The sequence below is a fragment of the Sebastes fasciatus genome, chromosome 22 (genome assembly GCF_043250625.1).
Source record: "Sebastes fasciatus isolate fSebFas1 chromosome 22, fSebFas1.pri, whole genome shotgun sequence".
Classification (NCBI taxonomy): domain Eukaryota; kingdom Metazoa; phylum Chordata; class Actinopteri; order Perciformes; family Sebastidae; genus Sebastes; species Sebastes fasciatus.
In genome coordinates this window covers 2,059,647-2,077,212 of record NC_133816.1, presented here as the reverse complement: position 1 = coordinate 2,077,212, position 17,566 = coordinate 2,059,647, and the positions used below count along the sequence as shown (strand labels likewise).

General features: G+C 41.3%; 1 protein-coding gene across 4 annotated transcripts in view; it reads right to left on the bottom strand.

Moving 5' to 3' along the window:
- Positions 1 to 17,566, bottom strand: part of nhsl2 (NHS-like 2) — a 244,198-nt gene that overhangs the window by 44,963 nt on the left and 181,669 nt on the right. For all 4 annotated transcript variants that reach the window (XM_074623120.1, XM_074623121.1, XM_074623122.1 and 1 more), the window contains exon 3: positions 1,882 to 2,024. In XM_074623120.1, the coding sequence (XP_074479221.1) occupies positions 1,882 to 2,024 (143 nt within the window). The remainder of the gene's footprint in view (positions 1 to 1,881; positions 2,025 to 17,566) is intronic.

Genomic DNA, 17,566 nt, shown 5'->3' with positions numbered 1-17,566 from the left:
AGTTTGAGTTTTTCACACTCAAGTTTTTGGATTTGGGAAAGAGTTGTTCATGTTTACTAATATTTTTTGGACTCTCTTACACCAAAGGAATAACTTGTATGAATTTTGAAAATGGGCGTAGTACTTAAAGTAAAAGTATCAATAACACACTGTGAAATACTCCACCACAAGTAAAAGTCCTGCATTCGAAACCTTACAGGAAGTAAAGTATTATCAGCTAAATGTACTTAAAGTATGAAAAGTAAAAGTATCGATTGTGCAGTAAAATGTTCCCTGTCAGAGTTTTACTATTATATACTGATTATTAGATTTCACGATTAATATTACTGCTGCATTATAAAATGATTTATTTTTATTATAATATTACATGCCGCGTCTAAAAACGCATGGAGAACGCCATGTGTGCCGCGAATCCCTCACAGTAGCTTTACTGCTCGATCTCTCTCCGTGTCGGTGTGGCTGACCTTTCAACCGGATGTTGTGACGTTCTCGGACAGAAAGGGTGAAGCCGGTCAAATAGTCTGTGGGACAGATGATAAAGCTCTGGGTAGCCCTGCACTAAAAATGATTAACGTCTCCTCCGTATATTTGACCGTAAACTGATATTTACGGAAAAAAGAAAAGATATCTGCCGGCTGTGATTGGTTGTTCCTCGTCACATGATATTGCGTGTCTACATTGAGATGGATGGATTTGAGTGTGCAAAAGACGCAGCATGTGTAACGCCCCTTAATGTGTATGTTGCATTTTACTGCTGTAGATGTTTTTAACTCCGTTATACAGTATACTGTTGGCTAAGGATGCACCGATACCTGATCGGATCGGATATGGGTGAAAATGGGGACGATCTATTAAATTCAATTCTATGTTTATATACTACATACATTATATAATGTCATTTTAATTCCGTATTACATTTTGACCAATTTGTTGCTGTATTAAAACAGATTACACCTGAATTGTAAATCCTGTTAATTTTGAAGATTTTTTTGCCAAGTTTTTGGTGTAAGATTTATTATTTTAATTATTAATAACAATTCACTAAATTTATGTTTTGTTATCTATGTGTTTATTTGTTACTTTTTGTTTTACAAAGTTAAGAAAGCTGTGTTTAAGTCAAGCCTGGTGTTACCTTACACATAGAAGAATGATCCCAGTGACTTCCACACAGTGAGACACACAGCTGATTAATTAAACACTGGTATCAGATCGGTATCGGACGATACCCAAAGTCCAGGTATCGCTATCGGTATCGAGACTGAAAAATTCAGATCAGTGCATGTTGGCTTGTTTAATCTACAGCAATGCATCATATTCTATAAGCTCGTGATATGTTTGTAGCGTCGCTCTCCTGTCAGAACCACGTATATCTCTAAAAAGTCAAGTTTCCCAGCTGGTCCAAGAGGCGTTTTAAAGAGTTTATTTAGGGAAGAAGAGAGGGATTTAAAAGTTATACTACTAGGACAAAATACTTATATCTCTTTTAAAATGAGGTGGGCAAAATACAGTACAGTAAATGTGTGACGTCTTGTTCACTAAGCTAAGAAAAGAAAGCGTTGAATAAGTTTAGAAAGAAAAGTGTGCATAAATAAAGAGTGGAGGAGAGAGAGTGTGAGGGCAAAAAGGGCAGAAAGAGTGGGAGTGAGTGAGTTTAGAGGGAATGTGAAGGCTGCTCTCTTGCTGCTCGGGGAAAAAAGTGAAAAAGATAAGTGAAGAGGACACGGTTTGGTTTCTGGGTGTGTGTATGTGTGAGAGCTGTGAATTACTTTGTGTGTGTGGCTTCAAATATATGAAGGTGGAACGTGTGTGTGTTTACCAGACAGGTGACATTTGGTGTGAGGGGAGCGTTACGATCAAATAAGCGTGCATGCGTGTGTTTACCAGGAAGATGAAGTCGGGTCTCTTGTTGTTGAGGGAGACGGGCGATCGGCTGAGCGAGGTGGACGCGTCGTCGGAGCTCTGCGAAGACGGATGCCGGAACGTCTGGCCGGTCAGCTTGGTGTCGTACAACTGCTCCTCAAAGTCTGCACACGCAAACAGACAGAAAGACAATGTCAACAACGACGCACACACACAAGAACAGAGGTGCACTGACACACACACACACACACACACACACACACACACACACACACTCACACACCAGATATCCTATTTGCATGGCCGTGAGCAGCGATCTAGCTCTGCTTTGCATCACCCTGCAGTTTCCGCTCCTGTGACTCCTACTGCAACCTTAAAGGACTCCTTAAGTTTGTTTTTAATCCTCTCCCGAGTTCTCTCCTTTCATTCATCCCTTCTCCTCAACTCTATTTCTCTTTGTCCTTTCTTTCTTTCTTTCTTTCTCTCCTTGTCTTGGACTTTTCCTCTCACACTTCCTCTCCATATCTGACTGTTTCTCCCTCTCTGGCAGCTTAGGCGACTCTCCCTCAGGCCATTGTAAACAGATTCCTTACCCCCACCTCCCCCCCGCTTCTTTCTCCCCCCTGCACACACACACACTCCCCCTGAAAACCCGTCAGCCAATCCTTTACCCCCATAACACACTCCCAACCCACTCCCCACTCATCCCTAAAGCCCTGTCGCTCACACACACACACACACACACACACACACACACACACACACACACACTAGCTCCGTCCCGCAGACAGCTTCGGTGCAACAGCAGCGTCGGTGAGCTGCAGAGTTCTGGGCTGAACTTGCTCACTGGAACAATATGGATTCTTTGCTGGTGGCGTTTGGTTGCCTAGTGACACAGGAGGGAGGGGCGGGATGACAACAAACACCTCCCCACCCACCAAAGAGTGGTTAACGGTAACCTCTGTGTATTGATATTGGGAAATGTAGCCATAAGTGGGACCTTTAATAGCACCAGAAAACAAAAATCAAAGGCGCTACCATTTAGCATTCACGCATCAATCAATATAGGACACTTAAAAGTGGCATTAGACAAGGTTTTTAGTTTGGACTTATAATTATGAAGTAAATGTTGATTGATTGCACAATGTAATGGTTATAGGATAATGACACCATCGGTGTATAGATTGGTTCCCTATCGGCCTCGCCTTCACTATGCAACTCTATCTGCAACCGGGTACAATCTCCCGGGAAAATGAAGGTTCCATTTACGGCACAAAGACAGTGCGTCAACTATTGCACAACCAGAACAGGAAGAAGATAGCGCTTTGGTTTTTGTAGACATTGGTGGCTATGTCCAGTTACCAAAGAGTATCAATATCCCCAGTGGTGGAAATGGCTGACGGTGGAACAACCACAGTAACTGTGGAAAACAAGTGTATCTGCTAGATGAGTAAACACCTTGCCATAACAACTTTATACAGTGGCAATTTGCCAATGTTTAAAGGGATAGTTTGGGTGTTTCTCAGTGTGGTTGTATGAGGTACTTCTCCATAGTCAGTGTATTACCTCCAGTAGATGACGGTCAGCACGCCCCCAGTTTAGAGAAACAGACAGGAGTACCAGCACGGGAGCAAAGAGATGTACTGCTGTGGACGGGGGCAGCAAAATCAATATTAATTTAAGCGTATGCTATATTTAGAATATTTTCACCGGTTTACCTTGCCGTCAGACAGCCCTTTCTGACGGGAAGTCTCCACCAGACTCCATTGAAAAAAACTGTAATTTTACCTCTGAATCTAACCAAAGTCCCACAACAACACAAACAAACTAACTGATCGAGGCAGCGGTAGACCAGCAACCCCCTGTGTTCTGCGAGGTACAATTACTGTTTTTTTCAATGGAGTCTGGTGGATTTGGAGAGAGCATGGATAACGGCTTCAGTTCCCCGTCGGAAACACAGAATATAGCCGTCTCACAGCGAGGGAAACCAGTGAAAATATTTGAAATAAAGCGTACACTTAAACTGATCTAAATCTGTTAAGCTGCTACCCCCTTCCACAGCAGTACATCTCTTTGCTCCCGTGCTGGTACTCCTGTCTGTTTCTCTACCTATAGTACCTCATACAACCACACTGAGAAACACCAAGACTATCCCTTTAAAACTTATTCTGCTGCCCAAAAGAAGCCAAAAAAACATCAATTAATGCTATTTTGAGTAAAATATGTCATTCTATAACAAAGTGGAAAACAATATGGAATATCCTCAGTCTTATTGGTCATTGTCTAGTTAAACAAAACCTGCTGAATTATCTGCAGTATGTCCACATGGGTAAAGCACTGGATCTGTTTTTAAATTGTGTAATGGCCTCGAGACTCTGCCGCCGCACAGCCCTCACGCCCGGTAAACACATTCAACAAAAAGTCGTCAGTTTACAGAACAGAAAGTTTGGCAGGTGTCAGATTTAAACGAGTGCAGGCGACGTGGGAGTATTTCGGAGTCATGAATATAGAGTCATGAATAGAAATTAATATACAGCAGCAGCACCACAAAATACAAAAAAGATAATGATGTGTTTTTACACGCGGGCAGGCAGTCCACCCACCCACAGATTTTTGTGCACTTTTTTAATGGCATTTGGGATCATTGCTGTTGACATCTTCCCTCTGCTAAACTAAAAAGTGCCAGCAGCAGGAAAACATCTATAGGAACTCACCCCGTTCGGAGTGTAATTATGCCTCTAAACTTCAGAGGAAACACGGGACAGCCTCTGCAGCAAACCTTCACAACCTTCCACACGGATTAAGATGATTCAATATGTGTCAGTTGTCATTTTCAGCTTCTGACTTTGAAAGGGGTTTTATAAACTCAAGGATGGTAGACATTATTTCACAGAGGGATGTAATCCTTCAACGGAAGGTAAAGCATGACAATGAAAAACTGGAGTAAAAAGGTTTTCACAAGACGAGGATTACGCGTCGTAGGCTGCTCCTTGTTTCGTGTCCCTAGGGTGACACTAGTGAGAACAATTTTCCACCACATGTTGACGGTGACGTTTTATTCTCTTCTGCTTCATGTGGGAAATACAAACAGCGAGTGAGAGAGAAAGGAAGAGAGAAGACACGAGCTGCTGCTTGGGTGGTCGAGATGCTGCAGAAGCTGGAGGCAAAATCCCTTCAATTACATTTTTGGGAACATGCACGCCAACAAGGCACAGGACCTGACCACCTCCTTTCAGCACGAGGCTAGCAGTCCTGTGCAAACTCTCACCAATTTAAACTGGTTGGAATATATATGATCCCACATGAAAAAAAATAATCATTCTCATTAATCCCAGCGAGATTCACGCGAACTCACAGACAGTTAGAGTGACACTGCTACAACATGACTCATACAGTATTAGCTGTGCTGTAGCTGCAGTGTACAGTATAGACCTGCATTTATTTTTAAAAAGCTGTACCACTTTCTACTTTCTACTTAAAGGGCTTTATTAATGGTAAATACATTGTTTATTAATGCTTTATAATCAATTATAACCCATTAATAACAAAAACTTTTTAACTCTTGATGGATTATTATACAAACTCTTTATTAATGACTTATACATGAGACCGGCACATATGGGTACTTGACTAAAACTCAAGGCCACGCCCCCTTTTGGGGGACAGAAAACCAAAGACTTCAATCTAATTTGACGAATGTCTGGATTGTAATTTTGACAAATTCATATGCATTCATCTCTTGTTAAACAAACGTTTGTTTAATACACATGTCTAATAATAATTTTGCGACCTTGCCTGAACCTGAGTGTTGGTGATATCTTAATAAATGAAGGTTGATCACCGCCATGTCCCTTCAGTCTTCCCCTGTCCAACACAGTGGAGGATATTACTGATCCAGACATCTCTACATATCTGATTGAATCCCGTTAGACTAACTGTTGTCTGTAAATAACCAACGTGTTAATAACCAACTGTTTGATCTATAGGCTGAGATTTAGTCTGATGCTGCTATAACATTAATGTATGACTGTATCACTGCAGCAGCCTCCCACTCAAGCTAACGTTAGCTAGCCATGCTAGTCACTGTCACCAGCATCATTTAACCATTTAACACACTGACATTGAATATTCACGTATCATATGAGCCTCAGATTTCAGTGTGAAAGTAGAAGTTTGCAGACGTTTCATCTTCTTCTGTTTACTCTGTTACCTACTGTTTTCTATGAGGGACACGGGATTGTTTTCCCCCAAAAGGGGGCGTGGTCCTAATCTGGATGACCTATTGCCAGTCTGATGCATTAGCATTTATATGCAGATGATTTAATAACTTTTGCTGCTGATTTATCATCTTTTATTAATGACTTTATTAACATTGATAATTGCAGAATTGATGGTTTATGAGAAAGTGATAAACTCATGACCTTTTTGGAACAGCTCTGTCTCCTAAATATCAAGTTCCCATACAATAAGACTGCATTGTGAATTACATTTCAAGGGAAACGTATTTTGTTGTTGATTATGTTTGTTTTTGACATATCACAAATGGAGCGACGTCTGTGAGCTAGTTCAGGCAGTGAACTCGAGCTGCACTGCTACATACACATGTGACATGCCTCACTCTCAATACCATAAACCAAACGCACCCTCCCAATTTGGCGGTCTATTTAAGCTGCAAAATTCCCTGTCTCACCCTCTGCCTCTTCAATGCTGCTGCTGCCCTGCACGAATACTGCCGCTGCCTGCTCTTTCAGCCCCACCACCCCAGCATCCACCTGCAGGCTCCGACGGGGGAAAATATGTTTAATCATCACTCCCAATATCTTAGGTAATGATATCTGCAGGGAGTGATGAGGTCGGAGTCTGAACCCCAAACTCTAACAATGTTCTGCTGTTGAAATAAATATTTCAAACGTGAGTTGTCTGACTGAAATGCATTTCTAATCATAGTCAGCGGAAGTCCACATAAGGAGGAAGTCGGGGTGGACGGATGTGCCAACACAGGACTTTAACACAGAAAGCCGCTGTTCATGTGAAACTAAAAGTCAACATTGACTTATTTTAATTTATGTCTGTAGCTTAAATAACATAACAAACGTAGTGCTTAGCTTAACTTATCATAGCTTAGCATACAGACTGGAAACATTGCATTTGCCAATTCCTCAGGAAGCTATTAGACGTTTCACTTTGTAAGCGCTTGCTTTAAGAAAACACGTCCCTGGCTATTTGTATTCATAGAGGTATATTACACACCCGGTGCTCATGATAGAGAACTGTCTATTTTGCAGTGTTAAAAATAATTGAGCCTGGCCTCTGCATGCAGAAACAGCAGGATCAGCCGGTTGGTAAACAGTGAGCAGAAGCCAAAACTCCTCTCATCCAGACTGCAGCGGCCCAAAGAAGTGAGGCGTCAGCATGCGTCCGAAGACACAGGGGGTAAACAGGCTGATAGAGAAGAAGAGGAGGAGGAGGAGGTAGAGGAAGTGAAGGAGAAGCAGATGAAGATGACACACAGGTGCACAAGGAAGATGGGGAAGTAGGGGGGAGAAAATAGGGGGAAAAGCAGAGGGAACTTTTCAAGAAGCAGAAGTTTTCAAACTTTTCAGAGACGGCGTGTCAGTTCTCGATCTTTTCCTAAACCTAACTAAGTAGTTTTGTTGCCTAAACCTAATCAAGTTGATCTTTTCCTAAACCTAACTAAGCAGTTTTGTTGCCATAAACCTAACCAAGTCAATCTTTTCCTAATCCCAACTAAGTAGTTTTGTTGCCTTAACCTAACCAAGATGATCTTTTCCTAAACCTAACTAAGTAGTGTTGTTGCCTTAACCTAACCAAGTTGATCTTTTCCTCAACCTAACCAAGTAGTTTTGTTGCCTAAACCTAAGGAAGTTGTTTCCTGTGAAGATGAAGGTTTATTTTGAAACGACTGTATGCATGTAATGAGCGGAAATTGAAACATGTTGCTAGACATTTGTAAGAAAACGAATGAATGAATGAAAAAGGAGGAATAACCTTTCCGTAAGATATCAAACGAACTGTTGCATGAGAATATATTCCTTACAGGCATAATGTCTTTTCAAAATAAACTTCTGTGTTCACAGGAAGCGTACTGTTTCCGCTCATTACATGGATACAGTCTCTTTTCAAATTAAACTTCCAACGTAGGTTTACAAAGTTTTTAGGTTTACTTATGCAAAAAAACTACTTGGTTTGGCTTGGGAAAAGATTGTGATTTGGGTTAGAATAAGTATTTTTGTTAATTAAAACAAGTAGCCTACGTTTGTTACGTAGCTGGTATTAGTTAAGTACGTAACAAAATTAAGGTGAAATAAGTCAATGGTGACTTGGTTTCAAAAGGCAAAAGAACAGCAGTCTCCTAGGTGAAAGTCCTGTGTTTGTTTGATGAATGTATCCTCATACAACAATTCGTATGATATCTTATGAGAGGTTATTCCCCATTTTCCATGTGATTTCCTAAGAATGTCCATCAACACATGACGCACGTGTCAATTTCCACTTCAGTCTTTTCAAAATAAACTTCTGTCTTCGCAGGAAACAGCTTAGTTAGGTTTAGGCAACAAAACTACTTAGTTAGGTTTATGAAAAGATGGTGGTTTGGGTTAAAATAACTCCAGGTGGCGTTACTTAAGTACTGAAGTTACGTGACAAATAAATCAACGTTGACTTCTGGTTTCACACGGGATACAAACAGCGGCCTTCTGGGCGAATGTCTGGTGTTTTTTGACCCACCCTTCTACTCCGACCTCCTCCCTATTCGGTGTGTGTCGCTCTTTATACTTCCTGATTCACAAATTATGTGGATTACATAAGAATTAATTTCGTTGGATATAAACGAGTTACAGTGCTCTCAGCGTCTAATAATGATGTAGATGGGTTTACATTGGAGTTGGTTGAAAGCCCAGTGCGTCTCATACAGACGCTTAAGGATGCCGAGGGGCACTGACCAAGAGTCAGTATTTGACAAGTTGGGAGTGAGAATGGGTTGTCGTAGAAGAGAATCAGAAGAAGAGGAAATAAGAAGAAGCATGATGAAGGAAGGGTATGAAATAAGGAAAAAAACACAAACCAAGAAGCTTAATTGGATAAAGTGACAGATGCAGGAAAAGTTACATCGAAGAAGAGGTAGAAGGTAAAAAGAGGTGAGAAAAAAAGACAAATAAACAGGCAGAGCAATAAGAAGAAGGTGGGTTACAGTAGGACGAAGCAGCAGATGATTAGGAGAAGGCAGCAGAAGAAGATGTAGGTGGAGATGAAGAAGAAGAAGAAGTGTAGGTAAGACGAGGCAGTGGAAGATGAAATATTGGAGAAAAGTGATGATAGAGGAGAAAGTAGGTGTAGAAAAAGAATATGGGTGGAAGAGGAGGAGGAAGGGAATTCACACAACCAATGAGGCCCAATCTATCGGATACTAGCAGCAGTAACAGGGTAGGAGATGCTGGCAAAGTTGGTTCTGGACTGAAAGGTGGGTGATTAAAAGATCCAACATGTTTCTGATCAATCTCACATCAGAACGTTTTTTTTCTCTTTGCAGCATAAAGCCCCAGACACACCAGGAACGTCAGGAGCACGTGGCGGCTGAGTGGCGTGGTGGCTGCGAGATTCACGCGTCGGGCGTTTACACCTGCTGCAATTCAGCTGCGTGTCTGCTGCGTTTCTGCTGCTGCAGCTGCTGCTGTCAGCCCTTTCTTTCTAAATAGAGTTTGCCTTTTAATGGCCATTTCATTTCATTATAAATATCATTTATATTTATTTTAGACAGAGAAAGGTTAAGAAACGTGTGGTAATTTGTAAATAATAGCAATCATCCACAATTAAAACTCCATACTATATTCATTCATGGAGCTCTCCAAGTCACTCTATGTTCTAGAACACTGTCCGGCACATATTTCTGAATAAAAGCCTTGTGTTAACAAATGAAGGAATTATGTCCACAGAAAAAACACTTGAGGGCTTTTATTTCGAAATGAAAGCAGGAAGTGATGATTTAAACCCCATACTTCATCAATTCATGGAGCTCTCCAAGTCACTGCATGTTCCACAGCACTGACTACTCATATTTCAGAATAAAAGCGTTGTGTTAACAAATGAAGGAATTCTGTCCATTGAAAAAAACGCTTGAGGGCTTTTATTTTTAAATGAAAGCAGGAACTGTTGATTTAAAAATAAGTCATTACTTTTTGTCATCTCCGTAACATATTCTACAGATAGAAATGGAAACTGTAGTAATGTAGCGGGTATGATGTTAATATACAGTCAATAGATCACCTTCACTGTCTGTTGCTGCTGTGAGACGCATGCGTTACGCGTCAAAAATAGGCGAGACCTCTATTCTCTAGAGGAGACGCAGCTGAAATGTGTGACGCGTCTCACGCGGGCAGTGTGGCTGCTCTAACCTGTTAACACGGACGCCGAAATAAAAAACAACAAGTAACGCAGCCGCCATGCGCTCCTGCCGTTCCTGGTGTGTCCGGGCTGTACGTAGTGAGTTAGTAGCTTCAGACAAGTTAAAGTACCTTTATTTTCCTGCTTTTTTAGCCCTGTCTAATCATTTAAAGGAGCAGTTTAACATTTTGTTGATAAGCTTAGTCACTTTATTGCCAAGTGAATGCTAATACCACTCTCATGGCTTTGCGTTAAGTAGCAGAGTAGGAGCCAGGAGGCGATTAGCTTAAAGTGGAAAGCAAGGGGGGAAACTGCTGGCCTGCCTCTCTCCAAAAAATCAAACACACGCCCACCACCAGCAGCCCTAAAGCGCACTAATTCACACTCTGCATCTTGATTGTTTAATCAGTACACAAACAGTCATGTAAAAACATGAATCTGTGGTCGCACAGGGAGATACAAGCTGCAACCGTTGCATATTTTATTTAAAGCCTATTTTCCCAAAATGCTAAACTATTCTTTTACAAAGTCACATAAAAGAAAGAAAAGCTCATTAGAAAACAATGCCCGAGTTCACTGGTGGAATGTATTTTCGTATTCAAGTACTGTACTTTGAGGTACTTCTACTTCACTCGAGTGTTTACATTTCTACTCTTTCACATTTGAGAGGCAAATGTTGTTATTTTTAAGGACTCCATTGGTACCAACCATGTCATACTAGCTTGTCGTGAAGTAAAGCTCTTGGCTAAAGAAAGCTGCAAACTTGCGCTAAATTTTGGCGAGGATAAAAGGTTTCCCTTGACCTCTGACCTCCAGATCAGTGAATGGGTTCTATGGGTACCCACGAGTCTCCCCTTTACAGACATGCCCACTTTATGATAATCACATGCAGTTTGGGGCAAGTCAGTCAAGTCAGCACACTGACACACTGACAGCTGTTGTTGCCTGTTGGGCTGCAGTTTGCCATGTTATGATTTGAGCATATTGTTTTATGCTAAATGCAGTACCTGTGAGGGTTTCTGGACAATATCTGTCATTGTTTTGTGCTGTTAATTGATTTCTAATAATAAACATATACATACGTTTGCATAAAGCAGCATATTTGAGAATTAAATACTTGACAAAATCTCCTTTTAAGGTACAATTTGAATGGATAAAAAATGTGCAATTAATTTGCGATAAAACATGGACAATCATGTGATTAATCACAATTAAATATTATACGAAATTCACAGCCCTAATATTAAAATAACCCAAAGTAGGAGAAGTTGTAAATTGTATTGTCCATATGATGATGGGTTAAGAAGATCTGTTTTAAATATCTATTTTATTTGAAATTAAATGTCAAAATCCAGAAAAGTTTTGGTGCACTGACGATGCACCCCCTAAAGATGACGTTGCCATACAACTAAACTTTATTCTCGATTACATTTTCGAGGGAAACGTATTTTGTCTCGGATTACGTTTGAACGTATCCCAAGTAGTCCGCGGACGGCTGCTGCGAGTGACGTTGTACAACAAGCGACGCGCAGAGCAGGTGACGTGGTATATCGAGCGACCATTCAGGAAAGTTATGTGGAATTAGGGATGCACCGATACCGATACCAGTATCGGGTACTTGTGCACGATACTGTGCTCATGTACTCGTACTCGTACTCAAAAAATACTGCCGATACAACGGCACCGATACCACTCTACAGCAGCGCGACGTTAACCTTTTGTCACCACTTTCGGGTCCTCACGCTCCACCTCCCCAACGGTGCGGGCGAGACGGGCCAGTGGTTCGCCTGACCCCGCTGGGCCGGGATCCCACTTCAGCCGGCGTGCGTCGGCCCTCACCCTCATTGCGCCGCGGAGTTTTGCTTGCACCCTCTGACTCGCGCGTGCGTTAGACTCCTTGGTCCGTGTTTCAAGACTGGTCGGGTGGGTTGCCGACATCGCCGCAGACCCCTGGCGCCTTTTAAGTAGGCTGCGGCACAACGCGGTTGGGGCCCTGGTCGACAGTTGCACCGGGAGCAGGGAGCCCCGTCATGGTTCGGCGAGGTCCGGGCGGGGGGGCGCTGTAAAGCTGCGACCATGAGCCACCTTCGCCCCGAGCCTTTCCAAGCCAACCTAGAGCCGGTCGCGGCACACCGCCTCGTATGCGGGACTCCCCAGCCTGCCGTGTGTCGCTCACACCCTCCGGCTGGATGTTAACAAGGGTCTTTTGGCACAGAGAAGTACTCGTATCAGTACTCGGTATCGGCGAGTACCCGAATGTAAGTACTTGTACTCTGTCTAAGAAAAAGTGGTATCGGTGCTTCCCTATGTGGAATAATAATGTTATTGGTATAATAACGAGTATAACAAGTGAGAAAACTCCACTAAGGGTCAAACAAACACATTCACTTACGTAGTAAACTTAACTAAGTAGTTTTGTTGCGTTTTTTGTTTTGTTTTGTTTCAATTTACAATGTTAACCACGTGTTTAAAACTGTTTAAAACTGTTTAAAACCTTTCAAAACTGTTTAAAACTGTGACCGCATCCGGGAGAAAATACATTTCCCTCTGAAAGTCGTTAAGAATGCATTTTAGTTGTATGGGAACGTAATTTTTAGGAGACACGGTTGGACGATGTTAGAATGGAATTTAATTTTAAAGGTCCCATATTGTGCTCATTTTCAGGATCATACTTGTATTTTGTGATTCTACTAGAACATGTTTACATGCTGTAATGTTAAAAAAACAACTTTATTTTCCTCATACTGTCGGCCTGAATATACCTGTATTTAACCTCTGTCTGAAAAGCCCCGTTTTAGCGCATTTCAACGGAATTACAACGAAATTGCAACAGAATTGTGTTGCTAGGCAACAACTTGGGTCCATGTGTACTTCTGTCAGCTGATGACATTCACATACACTGCAACCAGGAATAAACTGGGACACATATAGAATGTTTACGTTTAAATTTGTGGAAAGGGTCTAAATATTGTATATTTGTGACATCACAAATGGACAGAAATCCTGACAGCTTGTTTCAAATGCAGAGTTTCTGAATATGCTTGAGCGTTTCGATACTTTCACAGTATTTATAAAGGACTTAAGCCTACTTTATAATAAAAAAACATGAAAATCTCACTTTTTTATAATATGGGACCTTTAAGGCTTACAGGTTGGCTACATTTGCTTCTAAAGCTCGGAGAAAATGTCAGGATTGTTAATTTGTTTAGTATTATTTTTAATTATGTTGCTTCTCTGGGTTCTGTCTCTAGCCTGTTTGGACTGGGCATATTATTTACGCATGACACAATATTAATGAAAATAAAATTGTCTGTAAAATCTTTGACCAGCTACAAAGTTATACATGCTGCTTACACAATAATCCTTTACTCACGTCTGGATACTTCTTTCACCACTGTCGAGTTACTTTACTCAGCCGCCTGCAGAGTCACCCTGGTAGCGGATTAAACTACGTTTGCTTCTCCGGTTAACGTTAAAAGTGTGAAAACACACGCTGTGGATCTGTTTGCTGACCGGTCCGAAAAGCAGCAGCAGCACTAAAGCAGCAGGAGATGGAAGGTAAACAGTTGTAGATCCATGCTTTCAGATAGCACTGAGTGCATGACTGCAGGCTACTGTGGTGGGAAAATGAGGGAGGGGGGAGGAGGGAGGCTATTGGTGTGTGGGGTGTAAAGGTATGCCGGTCACTCCCACTAATGCACACACACACACACACACACACAGAAGTTAAGCGCGACCTACCCCACCCCCTCCCTCTGTCCAGACAAGCAGGCCAAGCACTCATGCATCACTAACCTGTATATTGTGTGTGTTTGTGTGTAGGTATGCATGTGTATTTCTAATTTAGTTGTTTGTGTGAATGTGCACAAATGTGTGTGTTGTACCCCAAAATGCACTCACACACGGATAGGTGTGTGAATAAACTTTAAATGTCATTTAACAGCTCATGTGAATCTGCATGTTTGTGTGTGTGTGTGTTTGTGTACTGTACAGTTCACCCATTCACAAATAAAGGCAACCATCCCTGACAATATGCGCCCCGGTCGTGTCAAATTTGGGTCACCCTTTCTTCTCCCCTCCATGAAGACGAAGGGGGGGAGACAGAAATTAACAATACCCCTCTTTCACCGCAGCCAGAGTGTTTGTTTGTCTGCTACGTGCACGCCACCACGGATTTGTGTGTGCGTTTGAGTGCACCCATGTGCATGTCATGTCTTCGTCCTTGTGATTTAACATGCACAATTGATCGATCCATTACGGGGAAAAGGGGGCCGGTTAGGATACCGTGAAAGCGGATGGTTGTTGTGACCTAGAAGGGCAGATTTGGCGGTTAGCGGCCTAGTTTATGTTGGTCATGAGAAACCGCACGAAGGCTTTCTGATCCAATTATGGGGCTTTCTTTGTAGGCACAAATTTTGGCTCTAATTTTTGTCAGTTATCCAAGGTATATATGCGGACTCGGGGGGGCTTTGGTGCCCCTGTGTTCAAAGGAAACACCATAAAAGTGTCCCTCTTGGATGCCCCTATGGTAGATAAAACATGATAAAGTGCCCTCTGGGTGCCTTTCCAATGGAGAAAACATGATGAAGTGCCTTCTTGGATGCCCCTATGGTACGTGCCCCTAGGGTACACTTTCAATGGAGAAAACAAGATAATGTGCACTGTAGGATGCCCTTCCAGTGGAGAAAATGAGATAAACTGTTCTCTTTGATGCCCCTATGGTAGATGAAACAAGATAAAGTGCCTTCTATGGAGCCCTTCCAGTGGAGAAAACAAGATAAAGTGTTGTTGTGTCCTCCCAGTAGAGAAAATATGATAAATTGCCCTCTAGGGTGCCCTTAAAATGGAGATTGAGTGCCAGGCTATCCCACATGCTAGAAAACCTTCTGCGTGCTGGTGCCCTTTTCATTATTTTCTTCTCTAGTGTTTTTCTCAAGGACAGTCTGACCTTAAATGTAAAATTTTCACATTGTCACAAGTCTGCTCCTCTTACCTTCAGGCCACCTCAGCCCTGTGTTTGATCAGCATCAGGTTCATTTGAGGTTTTGGTAGGTTGGCTTAAATACAGATGTCCCCGCATCATAGCATTTAAGTGTCACACTTCAGCCTGTATTTGAAAAACTTCTCTAAAAGGGCCCTCAGGAAAGAACAAGACGGACGAGTTTGTCTTGCCGCATTCACGGCCATGTCACTCCAACCGAAAGCTCTTCAGAGAGGGAATCGGAAAAAGAGATTTACAACTCACTCATTTCTTGGAGAGAAGAAAAGGCAATATTTTACACAGATTATAAAGGTCACTCAGTAATAAAAGATCAAACAATCTATAAATCCTCTAAAAAGGGCTCCCTACACTGCCAAAGGTACTGCTCCGGGCTGGCAACAAGGACTCGTTTGAGCTCTCTGCTCATGAGCCAATTTTGTCCAAAACTACTAAACGCCTGCCTAAATTAAACACTTTGTGTTAACAAACCATTTGCATAAAATAATTGAAATCTACAGTATTAGTCATGTAGAGTCAGTCAGGGACTCAGTATTCCTTTTAAATCAATTAATGCCCATTCGAAACGGGCTGATCGCTTGGCCTCTGGTATTGCTGCCTCTCGAGAAATGCTCATCCAAACAACTTAATACTCGGCACTGCGCTTCTGCGTTTGTTTGGGACCGTAGCCACGGCGGAGAGAAAAAAAAATTGCTCAAAGCATAGCGCTATTACTACTAAAGCTGAGGGGCGCACCCTACTTTTTTTCTGATAATGCGACACTGTGAACAACTAATCCCTGCTGAATTCGTCAGGAGTTAGTAACGTTACCCTAACGTTAGAAACCTGTGGGCAGCACAGTCCTGCGTGGTTAAATAACGGAGCTACTAACATTAAAAGAGGTGCCATTGAGTTATTATTATGCGGCATTTAAGCTCTGCTCAGTAAAAATGACTCTTGGGTGAAGGTAAATTACAACATTATCAAGATGTGTTCAAATGCAATCTTGTAAAATTAAATTTTTGGCGAGAAACTTCAATAAATCCAGTTGTTTGAAGGAGATGTTTTCACAGCTAAATAAAATATATAATAGAGAGAATTATGACCTGTTTAACTTCCTAACAACTTACCAAGATTTTTGTAATCAAAACAAATATTTAAATAATCATTTGAATTGTGTGTTTTTATGCAAATAACCACGATAGATGACAATAACAAAGTACCCTCCATCCCCCCCAAAAAATAGGGCTCCCCAGAAGCCACGGTGTAATTCGAAGACTGAAATTTACCAAATATTTTTATTTTTTTTTTAATGTAAAAGATATCTAACATTGAGCGCAGGTATTTCAAAAATGGCAGATATAATTTCTGAGCAGCAGACAAAAAAAATACTTGTCTTCTGCCACAGTGGCAGGAAGTGAGAAAAGTAACTATAAGCAACTCTAATCATATCTTTAGCTTGAAAACCTGATGTAAAAGAAACGGTTCAACATTTCAAATAATGTCAATAATTTATTAAATTGAATATCAGATGTTATACAGGAACTAGGGCTGTCAATCGATTAAAATATTGAATCGCGATTAATCGCATGATTGTCCATAGTTAAATTGCAAATTAATTGCACATTTTGTATCTGTTCAAAATGTACCTTCAAGGGAGATTTGTCAAAAGTTTAATCCTCTTATCAACATGGGAGTGGACAAATATGCTGCTTTATGTACATGTACGTATATATTTATTACTGGAAATCAATTATCAACACAAAACAATGACAGATATTATCCAGAAACCCTCACAGGTACTGCATTTAACATAAAACAATATGCTCACATCATAACATGGCAAACTCTTATTTAACCTCCTTCGAGACAAGCTAGTATGACATGGTTGGTACCGATGGATTCATTAGGTTTTTCTAGTTTCATATGATACATACCAGTATCTTCACTTTAGCTTTAAAACTGAGCCGCTACAACCTAAAAATCACAAGTTGCATTAATGCGTTAAGGAAATTAGTGGCGTTAAAACGAATTTGTGTTAACGCGTTATTATCGTGTTAACTTTGACAGCCTTAATCTCGGTACAATCTGGATATGAGACGCATTTTAATGTCAGGTGTAAAGTAGGTCAATAGCTTCCACTTGAATGTCATGTCTCAAATAAGATTAAAAAAAAACAGGATACTTGTGCATGTACTTTCTGTTTTGTACTCCGGGGGGACTGTATAAATAAAATGATACTAAAAATAAACCTGAATACTAGTCATCTAGGTAGGTACATTCACCCCAAGATATCATTAAAAACTTGAAACAGACCCGCTACAACCT